General features: G+C 43.0%; 1 protein-coding gene across 3 annotated transcripts; it reads right to left on the bottom strand.

Annotated features, from left to right (window-relative positions):
• Positions 1 to 1,504: 1,504 nt before the first annotated feature.
• Positions 1,505 to 19,520, bottom strand: LOC106602332 (acidic leucine-rich nuclear phosphoprotein 32 family member B). Of its 3 annotated transcripts, none has more exons than XM_014194911.2 (7): positions 18,997 to 19,520; positions 13,370 to 13,519; positions 12,966 to 13,088; positions 3,604 to 3,781; positions 3,196 to 3,281; positions 3,067 to 3,097; positions 1,505 to 2,947 (listed from the first exon to the last, which is right to left on the bottom strand). In XM_014194911.2, the coding sequence occupies exons 1-7, from the start codon at positions 19,390 to 19,392 to the stop codon at positions 2,892 to 2,894; spliced, it is 1,020 nt and encodes a 339-aa protein (XP_014050386.1). In that variant the 5' UTR covers positions 19,393 to 19,520; the 3' UTR covers positions 1,505 to 2,891. The 3 variants fall into 3 exon arrangements, with proteins under 3 accessions (XP_014050386.1, XP_014050385.1, XP_014050387.1); XM_014194910.2 differs by having other exon boundaries at positions 1,505 to 2,950; positions 18,997 to 19,519; XM_014194912.2 differs by lacking the exon at positions 18,997 to 19,520 and adding an exon at positions 16,205 to 16,479 and having other exon boundaries at positions 1,505 to 2,950.
• Positions 19,521 to 21,831: the final 2,311 nt, after the last annotated feature.

The following is a 21,831-nucleotide window of genomic DNA, read 5'->3' as shown; positions in this document are numbered from 1 at the left end:
ATTTCTTAAAACCTCTTTTTGCATCAGCAGTGTTTTACAGATACCCAGTCTAAAACCTAAGACCAATCGATGCATATGCAGAGGCACAGCATCTAGGAAACACTCCCTAGAAATCCTAAACCTAGGATTAAACCAAGAGAGGAACCAGACTCTAATGGGTGGCTAGTCCTCTTTTAGCTGTGCTGGGTGCAGAGTAACCAGGCTCTGAGGGGTGGCTAGTCCTCTTCTAGCTGTGCTGGGTGCAGAGGAACCAGGCTCTGGGGGGTGGCTAGTCCTCTTTTAGCTGTGCTGGGGGCAGAGGAACCAGGCTCTGAGGGGTGGCTAGTCCTCTTCTAGCTGTGCTGGGTGCAGAGTAACCAGGCTCTGAGGGGTGGCTAGTCCTCTTCTAGCTGTGCTGGGTGCAGAGGAACCAGGCTCTGGGGGGTGGCTAGTCCTCTTCTAGCTGTGCTGGGTGCAGAGGAACCAGGCTCTGAGGCGTGGCTAGTCCTCTTCTAGCTGTGCTGGGTGCAGAGGAACCAGGCTCTGGGGGGTGGCTAGTCCTCTTCTAGCTGTGCTGGGTGCAGAGGAACCAGGCTCTGAGGGGTGGCTAGTCCTCTTCTAGCTGTGCTGGGTGCAGAGGAACCAGGCTCTGAGGGGTGGCTAGTCCTCTTCTAGCTGTGCTGGGTGCAGAGGAACCAGGCTCTGAGGGGTGGCTAGTCCTCTTCTAGCTGTGCTGGGTGCAGAGGAACCAGGCTCTGGGGGGTGGCTAGTCCTCTTCTAGCTGTGCTGGGTGCAGAGGAACCAGGCTCTGGGGGGTGGCTAGTCCTCTTCTAGCTGTGCTGGGTGCAGAGGAACCAGGCTCTGGTGGGTGGCTAGTCCTCTTCTAGCTGTGCTGGGTGCAGAGGAACCAGGCTCTGGGGGGTGGCTAGTCCTCTTCTAGCTGTGCTGGGTGCAGATTTAATAGTACATGTGACCACTGAGGCCTTATCAATATTCAGGATGTTCCAACGTTCATAGATGATAACCAGGGTTGCTATGAGCAACAGTTCAACACCTCAGGAGTCAATGTCATTTGTCTTCTTCATAGCCTGGCATATATTTTTCTTTCTATCATTCAATATATTTAAAATGTGACTCACGTCTGATATTATTTTGAATTGTTAGATGATTCCTTGTCAAGTTTGTCAATCAAGGACTCGGGTACTCGGGGAACCTGCAATACTAGTTATCAATTTATCACAGATGCCTAACACACTATGTAACACAATAATTCCACAAAAATTCTTTGTCATTGTCTTTCACAACTGTCGCAATACAAAAAATGTAAACATTGTTAAATATCTTAAACATTTGTATACATTGAAAGATAGTAGAAAAGGAGAGTAATATCACACTATTTACAGTGTTCATTCACCTTGACTTATACCACTGTTGTGTTACAGCTTGAATTCAAAATGGATTAAATAATTTTTTTCCCCCTCACCCATCTACACACAATAACCCATAATGACCAAGTGAAAACAAGTTTAGAAATGTTTGCAAATTTATTGAAAATGAAATACCTGTAGAAACACCCCTTTGTTGTTGATCATTACTAAACAAACATTCAGGTATTTACATAGTTGACTTAAATCTAACAGCCACTCAGAAAAATATAAAAGGGGAGGGGGGGCAAGCATAGCATGTACACTAAGGAACCGGAGAAGAGTTGCAGGGGAGAAAAGAGAAGAACGTGCCTGTTTGAAAGCCAGAATTTTTTTTTGTAGCTCGTTACATGTCATTTTTTAAAAGTAGGCCTTCCCTTAGTAATGAGCAGCCTGCCCGTCTGACTGACCAGCAGCAGCAACCTATCCTCATTTATGTTTATAAAACACATTAAGGCCATAATTGTGGGGGGAAAGCACTCCTGTTTATGCAACCTAACAAACACCCTAAGAATACTTCCAGAACCATCTTTATTTATTTCAATTGAGGAAATCTAAAGAAATTGGCCCACCCCATTTCTTTATTGATAGAAATTGCACAGCAGTAAGCCAATTTTCTCCTTTATTTCAATATGGAAGGTATTCTTATACCATATTTGTGTGTAACAATAATAGCAGTTCATTCAATTGAGGGAGGTGAGGAGGCATGGGGGGGTGATCATGCTTATTGCTAAATAACACCAACATGAAATATGGACCAATATGTTGTTTAGATGGGGAAAATTATATTTTAATGGCGTCACCATTTTATTTTCATTAGTTTGGGAGTATAAATCACCAGGGCTGCGTTCAGTACGAAAAAACTTCATGAAAATGCTGAAGAAATTTGGTTTGGCCCCTAATACCCTCACAATCTTCTAGATGCATCATTGAGAGCATCCTGTCCGACTGCATCACCGCCTTGTACGGCAATTGCACTGTTCGCAACCGCAAGGCTCTCCAGAGGGTGATGAGGAACAGCCCAACACATCACCAGGGGCACACTGCCTACCCTCCAGGAAATCTACAGCACCCGGTGCCACAGGAAAGCCAAGAAGATCATCAAGGAACCGAGCCATGGCCTGTTCAACCCACTACCATCTAGAAGGCGAAGACAGTACAGGTGCATCAAAGCTGGGAACGAGAGATAGAAGCTGTTTTTCAATCTCCGGACCATCAGACTGTTACCCAGTCACCACTAGCTGGCCTCCGCCCAGTACCCTGCCCTGAACTTAGTCACTGTTACTAGCCGGCTACCACCCAGTACTCAACCCTGCACCTTAGACTTCTGCCGTATGTACATAGTCATTGAACACTGGTCACTTTAATAATGTTTACATACTGTTTTACCCACTTCATATGTATATACTATATTCTAGTCAAGGCTCATCCTATGTAACTACTATTGGAGAGGGAAGGGGTTGGTAACTATGCTTTCGTTTTTTGCTCTTAATCGTTGTCGTCGTCAGGCTCTCGCTTTCTCTTCTCTCCTTGGACAGCCTTGACTTCTGGGAGAAATGGGAAAGGCTTATTATGCTATATGATACTGTACTTAGTAAAGTATCCAAACGTGAAACATGAGCTTTAACATGAGCTTGTGACAAAAAGTATGAGAATTACATACCATCTTCATCATCAATGCCAAGGTCTTCCTCCTGGAGAGAAGTGACAGAGCAGGTCAGCATCCACAGAGCTCTCAAAACCATATTGATCTTAAACTATTGGGTCACAAACAAACCAAAAAAGGTTTTACCTCCTTATCTCCGCTGACCTCATCCTCCTCTCCTACTACTCCCTCCTCTCCGTCAAACTCCTCCTCCTTCCCATTCTCATCCCCTTCTAAATTCAAAAAAATATATCACATCCATTGTCAGTTACACAGATACATGCTGACAAACCCTACAAATACACAATAGAATTCCCTTGAATGACAAAACACCCACAATATACTAATATAAGATGCCATTTAGCAGATGCTTTTATCCGAAGCGACTTAGTCATGCAAGCATACATTTTATGTATGGGTGGTCCCGGGAATCAAACCCACTATCCTAACTTTGCAAGCGCAATGATCTACCGACTGAGCTACAGAACACTCCCATTCCACTCACATCTGCACTGCCTCGTATTCCCTCAACAAGAAAACTAAATAGCTGCCCACCCTCATTGTCGTCACCGTCCACCTCTCCGTCCAAGTCGGATGCCTCTCGGTCCTCCACGTCGTACCCGTCCAGGTAGGTGAGCTGAGGGAGCAGCTTGAACACACTCTCCCTGTAGTCGTTCAGGTTGGTCACCTCACAGTTGAACAAGTCTAGAGACTTCAGGCTATCCAGCTTTTTCTGTGTGACCAAATGGGTTAGGGGATTTAGGGGGTGAACAACACTGCCTGAATTAATCACTCATGAGATTTTATAGCAGAGTGCCACATCAAATCTAATCTTATTGGTCACATACACATATTTAGCAGATATTGCGGGTGTAGCGAAATGCTTGTGTTCCTAGCTCCAACAGTACAGTAGTATCTAACAATTCACAACAACACACAAAAGTAAAAGAATGGAATTAAGAAATATAAAAAATAAAAACATTAAAATATGCAAAATCTGGACCCATACAAATCTGCCGGGCGAGACAATCTGGACCCTCTTTCTAAAATGATCTGCCGAAATTGTTGCAACACCTATTACTAGCCTGTTCAACCTCTTTCGTATTGTCTGAGAATCCCAAAGATTGGAAAGCTGCCGCGGTCATCCCCCTCTTCAAAGGGGGTGACACTCTAGACCCAAACTGCTACAGACCTATATCTATCCTACTCTGTCTTTAAGGTCTTCGAAAGCCAAGTTAACAAAAACAGATTACCGACCATTTCGAATCCCACCGTACCTTCTCCGCTATGCAATCTGGTTTCAGAGCTGGTCATGGGTGCACCTCAGCCACGCTCAAGGTCCTAAATGACATCATAACCGCCATCGATAAGAGACATTACTGTGCAGCCGTATTAGTCGACCTGGCCAAGGCTTTCGACTCTGTCAATCACCACATTCTTATTGGCAGACTCGACAGCCTTGGTTTCTCAAATGATTGCCTCGCCTGGTTTACCAACTACTTCTCTGATAGAGGTCAGTGTGTCAAATCGGAGGGCCTGTTGTCCGGACCTCTGGCAGTCTATGGGTGTGCCACAGGGTTCAATTCTCGGGCCGACTCTCTTCTCTGTATACATCAATGATGTTGCTCTTGCTGCTGGTGATTCTCTGATCCACCTCTACGCAGATGACACCATTCTGTATACTTCTGGCCCCTCTTTGGACACTGTGTTAACTAACCTCCAGACGAGCTTCAATGCCATACAACTCTCCTTCCGTGGCCTCCAACTGCTCTTAAACGCAGGTAAAACTAAATGCATGCTATTCAATCGATCACTGCCCGCACCTGCTCGCCCGTCCAGCATCACTACTCTGGACGGTTCTGACTAGAATATGTGGACAACTACAAATACCTAGGTGTCTGGTTAGACTGTAAACTCTCCTTCCAGACCCACATTAAGCATCTCCAATCCAAAATTAAATCTAGAATCGGCTTCCTATATCGTAACAAAGCATCCTTCACTCATGCTGCCAAACACACCCTTGTAAAACTGACCATCCTACCGATCCTCGACTTCGGCGATGTCATCTATAAAATAGCCTCCAACACTCTACTCAACAAACTGGATGGAATCTATCACAGTGCCATCCGTTTTGTCACCAAAGCCCCATCCACTACCCACCATTGCGACCTGTACACTCTCGTTGGTTGGCCCTCGCGTCATACTCGTCGCCAAACCCACTGGCTACAGGTTATCTACAAGTCTCCGCTAGGTAAAGCCCCGCGTTAGCTCACTGGTCACCATAGCAGCACCCACTCGTAGCATGCACTCCAGCAGGTATATATATATATCACTGGTCACCCCCAAAGTCAATTCCTGCTTTGGCCCCTTTTACTTCCAGTTCTCTGCTGCCAATGACTGGAACGAACTGTAAAAATCTCTGAAGCTGGAGACTGATATCACCCTTACTAGCTTTAAGCACCAGCTGTCAGAGCAGCTCACAGCACCTGTACATAGTCCATCTGTAAACAGCCCATCTATCTACCTACCTCATCCCCATACTGTATTTATTCATTTATCTTGCTCCTTTGCACCCCAGTATCTCTACTTGCACCTTCATCTTCTGCACATCTACCATTCCAGTGTTTAATTGCTATATTGTAATTACTTCGTCACCATGGCCTATTTATTGCCTTAACTTACCTCATTTGCGCTCACTGTATATAGACTTTTTGTTGTTTTCTTTTGTTCTACTGTATGTTTTGTTTATTCCATGTGTAACTGTGTTGTTGTATGTGTCGAATTGCTACGCTTTATCTTGGTCAGGTCGCAGTTGCAAATGAGAACTTGTTCTCAACTAGCCTACCTGGTTAAATAAAGGTGAAATAAAATAAATATATAAATATTAGGACGAGCAACGTCGGAATGGCATTGACTAAAATACAGTAGAATAGAAAACAGTATATACACACACACACACGAAATGAGTAAAGCAGTATGTAAACATTATCAAAGTGACTAGTGTTCCATTATTAAAGTTGCCAGTGATTTCATGTCTATCTATATAGGGCAGCAGCCTCCGAGGTGCATGGTTGAGTAACCGGGTAGTAGCCAGCTAGTGATGGCTATTTAATAGTCTGATGGCCTTAGAAGCTGTTTTTCAGTCTCTCGGTCCCAGCTTTGATGCACCTGTACTGACCTCGCCTTATGGATGATAGAGGGGTGAACAGGCTGTGGCTCGGGTGGTTGATGTCCTTGATATTTATGGCCTTCCTGTGACATCGAGTGCTGTAGGTGTCATGGAGGCCAGGCAGTGTGCCCCCGGTGATGCATTAGGCAAACCGCACCACCCTCAAGAGCCCTGTGGTTGCAGTCAGTGCAGTTGCCGTACCAGGCGGTGATACTGCCCGACAGGATGCTCTCAATTGTGCATCTGTAAAAGTTTGTGGGGGTCTTAGGGGCCAAGCCGAATTTCTTCAGCCTCCTGAGGTTGAAGAAGTGCTGTTGCGCCTTCTTCACCACGCTGTCTGTGTGGGTGGACCATTTCAGATTGTCAGTGATGTGTACGCCAAGGAACTTGAAGCTTTCCACCTTCTCCACTGCGGTCCCGTCGATGTAGATAGCAGAGGGAGCACACCCCTGTTTCCTGAAGTCCACGATCAGCTCCTTTGTTTTGTTGAGGGAGAGGTTATTTTCTTGGAACCACTCTGCCAGGGCCCTCACCTCCTCCCTGTAGGCGGTCTCGTCATTGTTGGTAATCAGGCCTACTACTGTTGTGTAGTCTGCAAACGTGATGATTGAGTTGGAGGCATGCGTGGCCATGCAGTCATGGGTGAACAGGGAGTACAGGAGGGGAGTGAGCACACACCCTTGTGGGGCCCCAGTGTTGAAGATCAGCGAAGATGTTACTTCCCACCTTCACCACCTGGGGGCTGCCCGTCAGGAAGTCCAGGACCCAGTTGCACAAGGAGGGATTCAGACCCAGGTCCCCGAGCTTAATGATGAGCTTGGAGGGTAATATGATGTTGAAGGCTGAGCTATAGTCAATGAACAGCATTCAGATGTAGGCATTCCTCTTGTCCAGATGGGATAGGGCAGTGTGCAGTACGATGGTGATTGCATTGTCTGTGGATCTATTGGGGCGGTAAGCAAATTGAAGTGGGTCTAGGGCAGGCCTGGGCAATTATTTTTACATGGAGGGCGACAGAATATATTTTTGCCATCGTGGGCCAGAATCATATTACAGGATTATACATCATGTGTATGACTGTGTTGACAGATATATTACTGTAAATTACATCCAGATATGGTACTTATTTTACTAGTGCTGGGCGTTGGTGGACTAGTGTAACATGCACAGAAATAAACCACATCCATGTTCTCCTTTTGGTAGGTATTTTCATTATTAAACATGCAATTAACTATATGGAGGGAAAAGTACACTGTGCATTCAGCACCACGGACAGAACTCTTGTTAACGGGTATGCACAAAAACAAGAAAGTTAGAGAGCTCAACATTACCTTTAAACTACTCAGTGTGAGCAGTGAAGTCAGGTGTAATTTCTGACGTCGCTATGTGCAGGATTGCTGAAAGGCGGGAGTCAGTAAGAGATGATCTGGGCCTTGACTTGTTATATTTCGCCACAGAAAATGTCTGTTCACATCCATAGGTTGACCTAAACAGTACAAACATCTGAGCATGACTCCTAAGCTTTGGAAAGTTTTGTTCGAGACATGCATAGAACCTCGTCAGTGACATTGGAGAACTATTCAAAACAATCACTGCATCAGACTGAAGATCAATAAGCTCAAGTTGCAGGTCAGTGGGAGCGTTATCCTCATTGAAGGTGAAAGGAGAGGAAACCAACAGCATGTCATTTTCCAACACTTTGAAATCCTCAAAACGACGAGAAAACTCACCGTTCAAAGCACGCAGCAGCGCCGTATACTTCTCCCGCTGGTCATCTGATAGGGAACAGACTAGTAGTGTCGGAAGGTAGGTGAGATTGTTGGCTTCTACTTGGCGGGTGAGGAGGAGTCATTTTCCTTTGAAGGTTTCGACCAGGCTGTACATCTGATGTGGAAAAAAAGCCCTTTCCTTGTAGTTTGGAATTCAGTTCATTCATGAGGGCCATGATGTCCACGGTGAAGGCAAAATCAGCCAACCATGTTTTATCTTGCAGTTGAGGGAAATCCACATATTTTCCTTTCATTTGCAAAAACTCAGCAATCTCCGACTTCAGGTCCCACACCCCTTTTAAGCACCTTCCCCAAACTCAGCCATCTCACGTTTGTGTGGTAGGGGAGCTCTGCATGACCCTTCCAACAGTGAGACAAACTGCCTGTGGTTTAAAGATTTTGCTCTTATGAAGTTTACCACTTTAGTGACTGTATCCACAACATAGCTCATTTTCAGAACATATTTACAGAGCACCTCCTGATGAATAATGCAATGCAGGAAAATCATTTTCTGATCTGGGTTCAGCTCAGCTAATTGATCTTGTATCCTTTTCAAAAGGCCAATGTTTTCTCCTGTCAAGTTTGGGCACCCATCAGTGGTCACACTGGATAGCTTTTCAAAACACAGTCCCAGCTTTGCACACACTTATTAACCTCCCCCAATAAATCTTTCCCTGTGGTTGTGCACTTCATTGACTGCACTGAAGCAAGCTCCTCTGTAGTCTGGGGTTATGCCTCGAAAGAATATCAACAACTGCACCGTGTCACATGCATCACTGCTCTCATCCAGGGCCAAGGAGAAATCCTTTACCCTGTCTTTCAACTGTTCCATATTCTCTGTGATGTCCTCAACACGCCGTGTCAATGTTCGTCTTGACAGGGAAACATTTTCAGACAGCTCTTTCTTGTCGAGGCAAAATATTACTGCAGAGTCAAACATTCTTTCATGAATTCGCCCTCAGCGAATGGCTTGCTATGTTTAGCAATTTTGTGGGACAGTACATAGCTAGCTCTCACAATTCCGTCATTTGCTGAATGCAGTTTTGTGAAAAGTCCTTGCTGCTTTTGCAACTCAGAAAGCAACTCTTTCGATGCACTTGCCCGCTGCTCAGAAGACATATTCCTATATTTCTCTGCATGCGTCGTCTAGAAGTGTCAGAACAAGTTGTAGTCTTTCAAGACAGCGACCCTCTTTGCACACAGCTTTCCCTAATACCTCAATAAAGAAATATTCCGATGTCCACTCTTGTTGGAACACCCTACATTCATTGTCTACTTTCCTTTGCGCAAAAATTCATTTTTCAAAGAAATTTCTAGCTAGCTACTATTTGTAACTGTGACGTGTGTGTCAGCCTGTCAGTCACTGTCTGTCCTCGTGCAGTTGTTATTTATACATGCCTTCAAAATAAAATGTCCCACAAGCAGTGGGAGTTTAAGCATTACACAAAGGAGAGTATTCATTGGCCTTTTCATTTGAATAACAAATACGTTTTTCAAAACTTTACTATTGCAAATTCTTTGTGATCTGAACATGATTCCACGGGACATATTGAATCAGGTCGCGGGCCGCATACGGCTCCCGGGCCGGCCTTTGCCCAGGCCTGGGTGTCAGGTAGAAGTGATGATCCTTACCCAGCCTCTCAAAGCACTTCATGATGACAGAAGTGAGTGCTACGGGTCGATAGTCATTTAGTTCAGTTACCTTCGCTTTCTTGGGTACAGGAACAATGGTGGACATCTTGAAGTAAGTGGGGACAGCAGACTTGGATAGGGAGAGATTGTTTAAGGACATATTCACTCCAGCCAGCTGCTATGCGCATGCTCTGAGGACGCAGCTAGTGATGCCGTCTTGGCCGGCAGCCTTGCAAGGTTTAACACGCTTAAATGTCTTACTCACGTCGGCCATGGAGAAGGAGAGCCCACAGTCCTTGGGAGCGGGCCACGTCGGTGGCACTGTGTTATCCTCAAAGCGGGCGAAGGTGGTGTTTAGCTTGTCGGGGAGCAAGACGTCAGTGTCCGAAGTGGGTGGTTTTCCTTTTGTAATCCGTGATTGTCTGTAGACCCTGCCACATACGGCTCATGTCTGAACCATTGAATTGCGACTCCACTTTGTCGCTGTACTGATGTTTTGCCTGTTTGATTGCCTTACGGGGTGAATAACTACACGGTTTGTATTTGACCATATTCCCAATCACCTTGCCATGGTTAAATTCAGTGGTTTGCACTTTCAGTTTTGCGCAAATGCTGCCATCTATCCACAGTTTCTGGTTAGGGTAGGTTTTAACTTTTTAGTGACAGCGGGCAGTATTCGGAAATTCGGATGAATGAGCCCAAATTAAATTGCCTACTACTCGGGCTCAGAACGTAGGATATGCATATTATTAGTAGATTTGGATAGAAAACACTGACGTTTCTAAAACTGTTTGAATGAAGTCTGTGAGTATAACATAACTCATATGGCAGGCAAAAACCTGAGGGAAAAATCCAACCAGGAAGTGACTTGTAGTTCTTCTATCTAATCCCTATTCAAACAAAAGTGTCTGTGGGGTCATTTTGCACTTCCTAAGGCTTCCATTGGCTGTCAACAGCCTTTAGAAACTTGTTTCATCTGTCTGTTACTGGGCAGAGAATAGGAGCTCAGTCAATCAGTGGACTGCCTGGGACCAGTGAGTTGTTTACTGCGCGGGCACGTTGGCACGCCTCTCCTTTTTCCTCTGTAATGAATACGCTATTGTCCGGTTGGAATATTATCGACGTTTTATGTTAAAAAGACCCTAAGGATTGATTGTAAACATCTTTTGACATGTTTCTATGAACGGTAATGGAACTATTTGCCTTTTCGTCTCTGGTTCTGCGCTCTTGAGTTATGCCTTTGGATTAGTGACCTGAACGCGCGAACAAAACGGAGGTATTTGGACATAAATATGGAGTATTTCGAACAAAAAGAACATTTCTTGTGGAAGTCCTGGGAGTGCATTCCGACGAAGATCAGCAAAGGTAAGGGAAGATTTATAATACTAATTCTGAGTTTAGTTGACTCCAGAACTTGGCGGGTAGCTTGCTTTGATGGCTGAGCTCTGTACTCAGAATATTGAAAAATGTGCTTTCGCCGAAAAGCTATTTTAAAATCTGACACAGCGGTTGCATTAAGGAGTAGTATATCTATAATTCTTTCAATAACTGTTGTAAAGTTCATCAACGTTTATGATGAGTATTTTTGTAAATTGATGTGCTCATTCACCGGAAGTTTTGGTGGGAATACATTTTCTGAACATCACGTGCCAATGTAAAATGGGTTTTATGGATATAAATATGAACTTTATCGAACAAAACATACATGTATTTTGTAACATTGAGTCCTGGGAGTGTCATCTGATGAAGATCATCAAAGGTTAGTGATTCATTTTAGCTGTCTTTCTGGTTTTTGTGACGCCTCTCCTTGCTTGGAAAATGGCTGTGTGGTTTTTCTTGTCAAGGTAATGTCCTAACATAATCTAATGTTTTGCTTTCGCCGTAAAGCCTTTTTGAAATCGGACAGTGTGGTTAGATTAAGGAGAATCTTATATTTAAAATGGTGTATAATACTTGTATGTTTGAGAAATTTGAATTATGAGATTTTGTTGTTTTGAATTTGTCGCTCTGCTATTTCACTGGCTGTACCGCGGGTGGGACGCTAGCGTCCCATATAGCCCATACTAGTTAACAGTCACCGCGGGAACAACATCCCCAATACACTTAATGATGAACTCAGTCACCGTGTCTGTGTATACGTCAAATGTTATTCTCAGAGGCTACCCGGAACATATCCCAGTCCGCGTGATCAAAACAATCTTGAAGCATGGATTCTGATTGGTCAGACCAGCGTTGAATAGACCTTAAAACAGGTACTACCTGTTTGAGTTTCTGCCTCTAGGAAGAAAGGAGCAAAATGGAGTCGTGATCGGATTTGCCGAAGGGAGGGCCGTGTAGGCATCTCGAAAGGGCGAGTAGCAGTGGTCTAGTGTTTTTCCTAAGCAAGTACTACAGTCAACGTGTTGATAGAACTTTGGTACCGATTTGCTCAAATTTGCTTTGTTAAAATCCCCAGCTACAATAAATGCGACCTCAGGATATGTGGTTTCCAGTTTGTGGTATCGGCTTGAGGGGGAATATACACGGCTGTGACTATAACCGAAGAGAATTCTCTTTGGAGGTACAGTCAGCATTTGATTGTGAGGTATTCTAGGTCGGGTGAACAAGAGGACTTGAGTGTCTGTATGTTATCACAAACACACCATGAGTACTTAATCATGAAACATACACCATCGACTTTCTTCTTCCCGGAGAGTTCTTTATGCCTGTATGCACGATGGCCTGAGAACCCAGCTGGCAGTATGGACAGGGACAGTATATCCCAAGAGAGCCATGATTCCGTGAAACAGAGTATGTTACAGTCCCTGATGTCTCTCTGGAAGGAGATCCTCACCCTGAGCTCGTCTACTTTATTGTCCAGAGACTGAACATTAGCGAGTAATATACTCAGAAGCGGTGAATGGTGTGCACGCCTCATGAGTCAGACTAGAAGTCCACTCCGAATACCTCTTCTCCACCAGCGGTGTCTTGGAGCAGCCTCTGGGATAAATGAAATTGCCCTGGGGGGTACGAACAAAGGATCAAATTTGGGAAAGTCGTATTCCTGGTCGTAATGCTGGTGAGTGACCGCTGCTCTGATATCCAAAAGTTATTTCAGGCTGCATGTAATAACACAAAAAAGCTTTCTGGGCTAATAACAAAATACCGCAAAGTTGCTTAGGAGCTTGAAGCAGAGCTGCCGTGTCTGTCGGCACTAACTTTACTAACATAGGGAAACAAACATCACACTACCAACTAGGTCTATGGTCAAAACTCTATATAGGGAATAGTGTCATTTGAGACATAGCCTGAGACAATGAGATGGTGTCGCACTGTATTGTGCTCTACCGGGAGTTTGGTGTACATACCAAAGGTTCCAATGTGCTGATGTCTTTCAGTTTGTTCCCGCTTAGATTTAGATGTGTGAGGTTGGGGAGTTTCTCTGCTAGCACGTCAAGGCCACCAGAGATTCTGTTGTCACTGAGTTCCAACTGCAACATAATGTGAAGATATCAGTCACTTCTGTCCAAAAACAACCAAGCAAGTAACAGTCTTTCAGAAAATAATGACTACGTCACAAATGGAACCCTATTCCTTACATAGAGCACTACTTTAGACCAGGGCCCTCAAAAGGTAGTGCATTATACAAGTGCCATTAAGAACATAGTAAATGGCTTTTTCTACCACCCCCAACGACACAAATGTGTACAGTTTTTTACTGTAAATGTAAGTGTAAGCTTGTGTCCAAAAAAATTCTAAAGCAAAACTTTACCTTCTTGAGTTTCTCAAGTTTGGGAAGGTTGGAGACTGAGATTAAACCAACGTTGATCAAACTGAGGAATTCCAGATTGACGAATTCTGCTGTGAGGCCTTCAATTTTCCCTTCATTTGAGCTACAGTTGTCCAGGACAAGTTCCCGTACCTATAAAGATTAAAAATAAAAAATGAATAACAAATAATATATATTCATGTAATTCAAAGACAGAATATTTATTTTAATGTTTGCGTACATTGTTTACAGCTGCACTACAAACACTCAAAATTGAGAATGCACACATTCAAATGTAATTTTCTCCATATATAATAATTTGGTGGGTGCTTATATTTGTTCCATTTTACACATATTAGTGTGTATTAATACACATGTATGAATTGGAAATTAGTTTTTTTTTGCATATCCCACTCGCCCCGAGACATCCTTGGAGAGTCGGGTCATGGCCAAGGTCTGCCATTATCAATGGCGACCGTGGAGCAATTGGGGTTAAGTGCCTTGCTCGAGGGCACAGCCACAGATTTTTCCCTTTGTCGGCTCAAGGACTCAAACTAACGGCCTTTGGGTTACTGGACCAATGCTCTAACAGCTAGGCTACCAGCTACCCTATATGCAAAAGGGTTGTGGAAAACATGTTTAGAATGGTCACATTTTGGCAACTATAACTTGCTGCATCAATACTTTTTATTTATTTGAATCCGTAAGAAACCTTGAATCTGAACTTCATGATGAAAAATAAAAAGTCAATACACAAAATATGGACTTCAATAATATGTGTGGTTATTATTCCACTGACGGTTTTTCTGACTTTTGTATGAATACTTGCAACTCTCAGTTCGTAGCTACAAAATGTTACATCACGTCTAATATTCAGGGACAGTCGTTGCTCAATCAAAAGCTTGATAAAAAGGTTGAAGAAAGTTAACGTTGAACATCAAACGATCATGATTTGCACACCGACAAAGTCAAACATTGAGAAGGCTCTAAAAGTGTTTGGTTGCATGATGTTTTATGTCGAGGCACCGCGGTTGTTTCTTTAAACCAGCTGCCACGAGGAAGAACCGCACAATACAGTTCTACCTTCAATTGCCCGCTGTTCAGTCACTAATGACACATGCAATGCTTTTTGTTAGCAATCAATTTAAGGGCATGGGAAACATGTTAACATTGCCAAAGCAAGTGAAATAGATAATAAACAAAAGTGATATTAACAATATAAAATGAACAGTAAACATTACACTCACAAAAGTTCCAATGGAATAGAGACATTTCAAACGTCATATTATGGCAATATACAGTGTTGTAGCGATGTGCAAATAGTTAAAGTACACTGGTTGCCCTTTTCTTGTGGCAACAGGTCATAAATCGTGTAACTTTGATGGCACACTGTGGTATTTCACCCAATAGATATGGGAGTTTTTTTTATTTCACCTTTATTTAACCAGGTAGGCCAGTTGAGCTCAAGTTCTCATTTAAAACTGCGACCTAGCCAAGATAAAGCAAAGCAGTGCGACAAAAACAACAGAGTTACACATGGGATAAACAAACGTACAGTCAATAACACAATAGAATATCTGTATACAGCGAGTGCAAATGTAGTAAGGAGGTAAGGCAATAAATAGGCCATAGTGGTGAAATAATTACAATTTAGCTATTAACACTGGAGTGATAGATGTGCAGATGAGGATGTGCAAGTGGAAATACTGGTGTGCAAAAGAGCAGAAAAAAAACTAAAACAAATATGGGGATGAGGTAGGTAGTTGGATGAGCTATTTATTTACAGATGGGCTGTGTACAACTGCAGCGATCGGTAAACTGCTCTGACAGCCGATGCTTGAAGTTTGTGAGGAAGATATAAGTCTCCAACTTCAGTGATTTTTGCAATTCGTTCCAGTCATTGGCAGCAGAGAACTGGAAGGAAAGGGGGCCAAAGTAGGAGTTGGCTTTGGGGGTGACTAGTGAAATATACCTGCTGGAGCGTGTGCTACGGGTAGGTGTTGCTATGGTGACCAGTGAACTGAGATAAGGCAGGGTTTTACCTAGCGAAGACTTATAGATGACCTGGAGCCAGTGGGTCTGGCGACGAATATGTAGTGAGGGCCAGTCAACGAGAGCGTACAGGTCGCAATGGTGGGTAGTATATGGGGCTTTGGTGACAAAACGGATGGAACTGTGATAGACTACATCCAGTTTGCTGAGTAGAGTGTTGGGGGCTATTTTGAAAATGAAGTCGAGGATCGGTAGGATAGTCAGTTTTACGAGGGTGTGTTTGGCAGCATGAGTGAAGGATGCTTTGTTGCGAAATAGGAAGCAGATTCTAGATTTAATTTTGGATTGGAGATGCTTAATGCGAGTCTGGAAGGAGAGTTTACAGTCTAACCAGACACCCAGGTATTTGTAGTTGTCCACATATTCTAAATCAGAACCGTCCAGAGTACTGATGCTAGGCGGGCGGCGATGGGTTGAAGAGCACGCATTTAGTTTTACTAGCGTTTCGATTGGTTTTCGAATTATTTGTGGGTCTGTGTAATCTGAGGGAAATATGTGTCTCTAATATGGTGATACTCTTGGCAGGAGGTTATGAAGTGCACCTCAGTTTCCACCTCATTTTGTGGGCAGTGTGCACATCGCCCGTCTTCTCTTGAGAGCCAGGTCTGCGCCTACCCTTCAGCAACGCGAAGGATTAAGAAAATAAACTGAAAACATTTTTTTTGTATCTTCAATTCAAATGTATTGGGGGGAAATGGACTGCCTATGCGCCAAAGAAGTCGTTGTAAAAAAGACGCAATAGGCTCTACATGCCAGAATGTTTAATAAAATTATACTTAAACGTACTTTACCGGTTGTGGAGATAACATTTCCAAAAGAAAGTATTATCAGCCCGACTTTTTGGGGCGCCGGTAGGTATATTGGTCTGTCGGTTGTAATTCCGGTGAGCATTTTCAATGTGCTGCGTTTCACGTGATGCACAACATGTAAACAATGGCCGAATATAACCGAACGTTGTCAACCGAAGCACGTTTCCTAGCAATCAGCTGGAAGTGTTTGCAGTTCGGTCTGTGGTACGGTTAGGCTCGGCCATATTGTGCAACTGTTTGTCAGGTGCGAATTGCGACATATTGAAAATAAAAACCGGAAATACAAACGATATACAGATCAGCATACTTAAGGTCGGTTGATAACGCTTCCCCAAAGAGTGTATAATTAAACCAAGATAAACCACAGCTTGTCGTTTCAAATGGAATAAAATGAGTCATAGTGGGCAGAGCCAAGCACCAGCCTTTTGGCGCGTTCTAAAATTTCCGTTCGGGAACGCCTACTATGCGAAGTGCGTGTGTGCAATGAGTCAATTCACCTTTACACTCCTAAACAACTAACTTAAAAAAAAACTTTAGCAAAGGGTAAAGTCTACAAAAATTTGTACACTCTGTTCGTAACATATTTTAGTTTTGGGAACAGAACCCTGTATTGAGATCAAATGTTTCATGAGAAAAATTGCAGAATGTATGCCAAAATCGGTCTTGTTCCATTTTCTCCCACTGGCGGCCACTGGGCTTCCTCTCACTACCATATTTGGTAGTGAGTGGAAACGCCAGGCTGATGCTTCACAACTATACATCCAGTGAAATATCTGTTTCTTTGTTCTATCTGTGGCTTCCCGGTTGATATTTAAGCAATAAGTGCCTGGATACAGCCCTTAGCCTTGGTATATTGGCCATATACCACAAACCTCCGAGATGCCTTATTGCTATTATAAACTGGTGACCAACGTAATTAGAGCAGTAAACATAATATGCTGTTTTACATTGTGTTATTTGTACTGGTCTAAGTCCTAAAATGGAAAAGCAGAATCTATGCGCTCTCAGATAGTAATAATAGTTCATATGGTGCTCGTCAATGTCCCAGGCTTGTGACATTGATGAATAAATAATTGTATGTTTACTTAAATTCAGATGTTTTATGTATAAAAGGCATATGTATGCATTGTTTTAAATAAATAAAAATTGTAAACAATGTAATTGTTAGAGTTCAGGTGTTTGACATGATTGATGGGTGACTAGGTGCATTCTTGTCAAATAAATATGCTTATTCATTCATGATTATGGATAGATTCTGCAATGACTTAATCTGGCTTTGAATCTGCAACAGAACATGTCAACAACTTAGTTCTGAATTGCTTTAATACAGCAGTGCATTCTGACACCATCCATGAGTTGAATATCACCTTGTTCATGTTGTTGGCAGAAATTGTAAGGGATTAAATAAAGGATCTCCACCGGCTGAATGATATGTTGCTAATATCATGTAGGTAGCTAGCTAGCTGTATAGCTTCTGAATACTAGCCTAGTATTCAGGCACATTATAAATATGACTGCCACTAGGATAGTATACTGTACAAGACATGACCAAGTGCATAAATAAGACAAACATTAGAATATGAAACAGTACATTTAAATGTTAAATATATATTTTGTTTTGGATCAAGGTAGCTTGTTGACAGCCAGTGGTATAAGTAAAAATACTTTTAAGTACTACTTAAGACATTTTTGGGGGGGGTATCTGTACTTTACTACTTATATTTTGGAAAACTTTACTCCACTACATTCCTAAAGAAAATGTACGTTTTATTCCAATACATTTTCCCTGACAGGCAAATGCTCAGGCAGGACAACATATGGTCCAATTCACACACCTATCAAATATAACACCTCATCCTTACTGCCTATGATATGGCAGACGCACTAAACACAAATAGTGCGTTTGTAAAGGATGTCAATGTTGGCGTGCCCCTGTCTCTCCGTAAAAAATTATAATAATAAATAGAAAATCGTGTCGTCTTCTGGTTTGCTTAACATAAAGAACTTGATGCATAGTATTTACTTTTACTTAGCCAATTATGCCTAGAGTACTTTTCCCCCACCACTGTGTACACAAACATGTCGCTACACCCGTAATAACATCTGCTAAACATGTGTATGTGACCAATACAATTGGATTTCAAACCAGATACTTTTACTCAAGCAGTATTTTACTGGGTGACTTTCACTTGACTCGTTTTTATTAAGGTAACTTTACTTTTACTCAAGTATGAATTAAGTACTCTTTACACCACTGCTGACACCAAACTTGTCTCCTGGAGATTACAGCCAGAAGATGCGGTGAAGAGGTCAATCAATCCAACCAAAACAAACAATGGCATTGCCATGGAAACGCGTGAGTGAAAGGGCGAAGGAAGATCCCGAATCTCATCGTCCCCCAGCAAAAGTAGCCTATATTTAGGATATTATTTATGTGTATTTCACACTATACTGTATGTTGAGGTAAAACTTGGAGTATAATGCTTGTATGGATGTCAACCCCAACACATGCATTACAGTTAAAAACGACTGACAACCACGCTACCCAGTTTATAGGAAAGGGAGTTAGAATTTGGCAGTCACTTCTAAATGTTATGCAGCGAAAACAACCAACTATATTAAAATCGGACTTAACCACATTGTGGGCCAGTTACAATAAATAAATCATGACGGATTTGACGAATATCCACTTAGTTAGATCAGATTTGTTGAATGTGCGCCAATCTGGTCAATGACAATAGAACAGTCTACATTCCATTGCCTCCTTACCGTATCTACACAGGCGATGTTTTTCCACTCCTCATTTGCCCGGCGTTTGCTGCAATAGCCCATCCGTGACAAGGATCGACGAGTTGTGCGTTCCGAGATGCTGTTCTGCGCGCCACTGTTGTACTGCGCCGTTATTTGTCTGTTTGTGGCCCGCCTGTTAGCTTGCACGATTCTTTCCATTCTCATTCTACCTCTCTCGTCAACTAGCTGTTTTCGCCCACACGACTGCCGCTGACTGGATGTTTTTTGTTTGTCGCACCATTCTCTGTAAACCCTAGAAACTGTCGTGCGTGAAAAGCCCAGGAGGGCGGCCGTTTCTGAGATACTTGATCCGGCGCGCCTGGCACCTACGATCATACCACGCTCAAAGTCCCTTAGGTCACTTGTTTTGCCCATTCTAACGTTCAATCGAACAGTATAAATTGATGCGTGCCTGCCTGTTTGTCTGCTTTATATAGCAGGCCACGTGACTCACTGTCTGTAGGAGCGATCCATTTTTGTTAATGGGGTGGTGTAACCAGTGTTTGACTTGGGCTGGAGCTGTCTACTTCTTCTTCGATGGGGTTTAAGGTTTAACGGCGGTTGGCATCCAAAGTTAATGGTGCATTGCCGCCACCAGCTGGATGGAGTATTAAATAACAAACTATAAAAACGTTCCGGTGTTGTGCCGAAAAGCCCCCCCTGCCAGAATTCTCCACCCCTCTTTGCGTGAACGCACTCAATTCTTCATTGCTGCGACTTGCCTGCTAGTTGAGATTTCTGATCACGTTCGGCTCCGTTTCATTTCATTTTTTATGTCGGTTCGATAGCGGGGGAGGCACTAGTAATGTCTGCAGTTTTCGGTTTGGCTATTTGTCAACATGAGCTACCAAAATGATTCTGAAGTATGCCAGGCCTTGCAGTCCCAAAATGTTTATTTATTTATTTATTTTTATTTCACCTTTATTTAACCTTTTAGGCCATTTGAGAACAAGTTCTCATTTACAACTGCGACCTGGCCAAGATAAAGCAAAGCAGTGCGACACAAACAATAACACAAGAGTTACACATGGGATAAACAAACGTACACAATAGAATACACAATAGAAAAATCCATATGCAGTGTATGCAAATGTGTTAAGATTAGGGAGGTAAGGCAATAAATAGGCCATAGTGGTGAAATAATTACAATTTAGCAATTAAACAATGGAGTGATAGATGTGCAGAAGATTAATGTGCAAGTAGAGATACTGGTGTGCAAAGGAGCAAAAAAATAAATAACAATATTGGGATGAGGTAGTTGGGTGGGCTATTTACAGATGGGCTGTGTACAGGTGCAGTGATCAGTAAGCTGCTCTGACAGCTGATGCTTAAAGTTAGTGAGGGAGATATAAGACTCCAGCTTCAGTGATTTTTGCAATTCGTTCCAGCCATTGGCAGCAGAGAACTGGAAGGAGAGGCGGCCAAAGGAGGAGTTGGCTTTGGGGGTGACCAGTGAAATATACCTGCTGGAGCGTGTGCTAGAGTGGGTGCTGCTATGGTGACCACTGAGCTGAGATAAGGCAGGGCTTTACCTAGCAAAGACTTATAGATGACCTGGAGCCAGTGGGTTTGGCGACGAATATGAAGCAAGGGTCAGCCAATACAGGTTGCAGTGGTGGGTAGTATATGGGGCTTTGGTGACAAAACGGATGGCACTGTGATAGACTACATCCAATTTGCTGAGTAGAGTGTTGGAGGCTATTTTGTGAATGACATTGCCCAAGTCAAGGATCGGTAGGATAGTCAGTTTTATGAGGGTATGTTTTGCAGCATGAGTGAAGGATACTTTGTTGCGAAATAGGAAGCCGATTCTAGATTTAATTTTGGATTGGAGATGCTTAATGTGAGTCTGGAAGGAGAGTTTACAGTCTAACCAGACACCTAGGTATTTGTAGTTGTCCACATATTCTAAGTCAGAACCGTCCAGAGTGGTGATGCTAGACGGGCGGGCGGGCTGGCAGCGATCGGTTGAAGAGTATGCATTTAGTTTTACTTGTATTTAAGAGCAGTTGGAGGCCACGGAAGGAGTGTTGTATGGCATTGAAGCTCGTCTGGAGGTTTGTTAACACAGTGTCCAAAGAATAAGTGTCCAAAATAGAAGGGGGGGATTTCGGCAGGCAAGAAAATAGCCTTATTTGCTTCAAGTCTGAATCTGTGAGTGACAGTAGGCTGTTCGAGATTACGCAGACTGAAAATGTGCCAGCCTAAATGGCATGATGCGTTGTTCCATGTTGTCAAATCATTTTAGCATGTAAATCTTGATGGGGCAAACGCAACTTTTTTTTTAGATGCATGCCAGCAAAGCCACTACACAACACAACACGAAACAATACTTAACTGCACTATAACGGTGACAAACGGTGCCCACAAACTGTCCCAACAGCAGAGCTTTCTTTTCAGCAATAAATCCTTACCATGCTACACCTGGCTATCAGCGGAGCCTTGTCTGGTAGCGAAACAGTTCATTCAGCCTCATTGACTGCTTTAAAAAAAAACAGCTGATATGGCTGACTTGCTTAAACAAATGTGGTTTCTACTGACAATTGAGATGTACAAACTATGGCATAAGGGAGCATTGAGCGGATAAGAGGCAATCCGTAATTTCGATTAAGACATTAATGAGCAAGCTAAGACATACGTTGTCAAAAATCTATTTCTTCAGCACTTTTGAAATGTACAGCATCAGATTTCAGAACATGGGCCGTTCTTACAGTATTTTCCCTGTACACCAAGACAGAAGGGGGCATATAAGCAGACAATGAAAGCCCTTACAATATTCAATTATTCAATTTTTCTAAAAGAGGGTATGGGCTA

The sequence above is a fragment of the Salmo salar genome, chromosome ssa04 (genome assembly GCF_905237065.1).
Source record: "Salmo salar chromosome ssa04, Ssal_v3.1, whole genome shotgun sequence".
Lineage (NCBI taxonomy): Eukaryota > Metazoa > Chordata > Actinopteri > Salmoniformes > Salmonidae > Salmo > Salmo salar.
The sequence above is the reverse complement of the archived record's forward strand: the minus strand, read 5'-3'. Positions and strand labels throughout refer to the sequence as shown.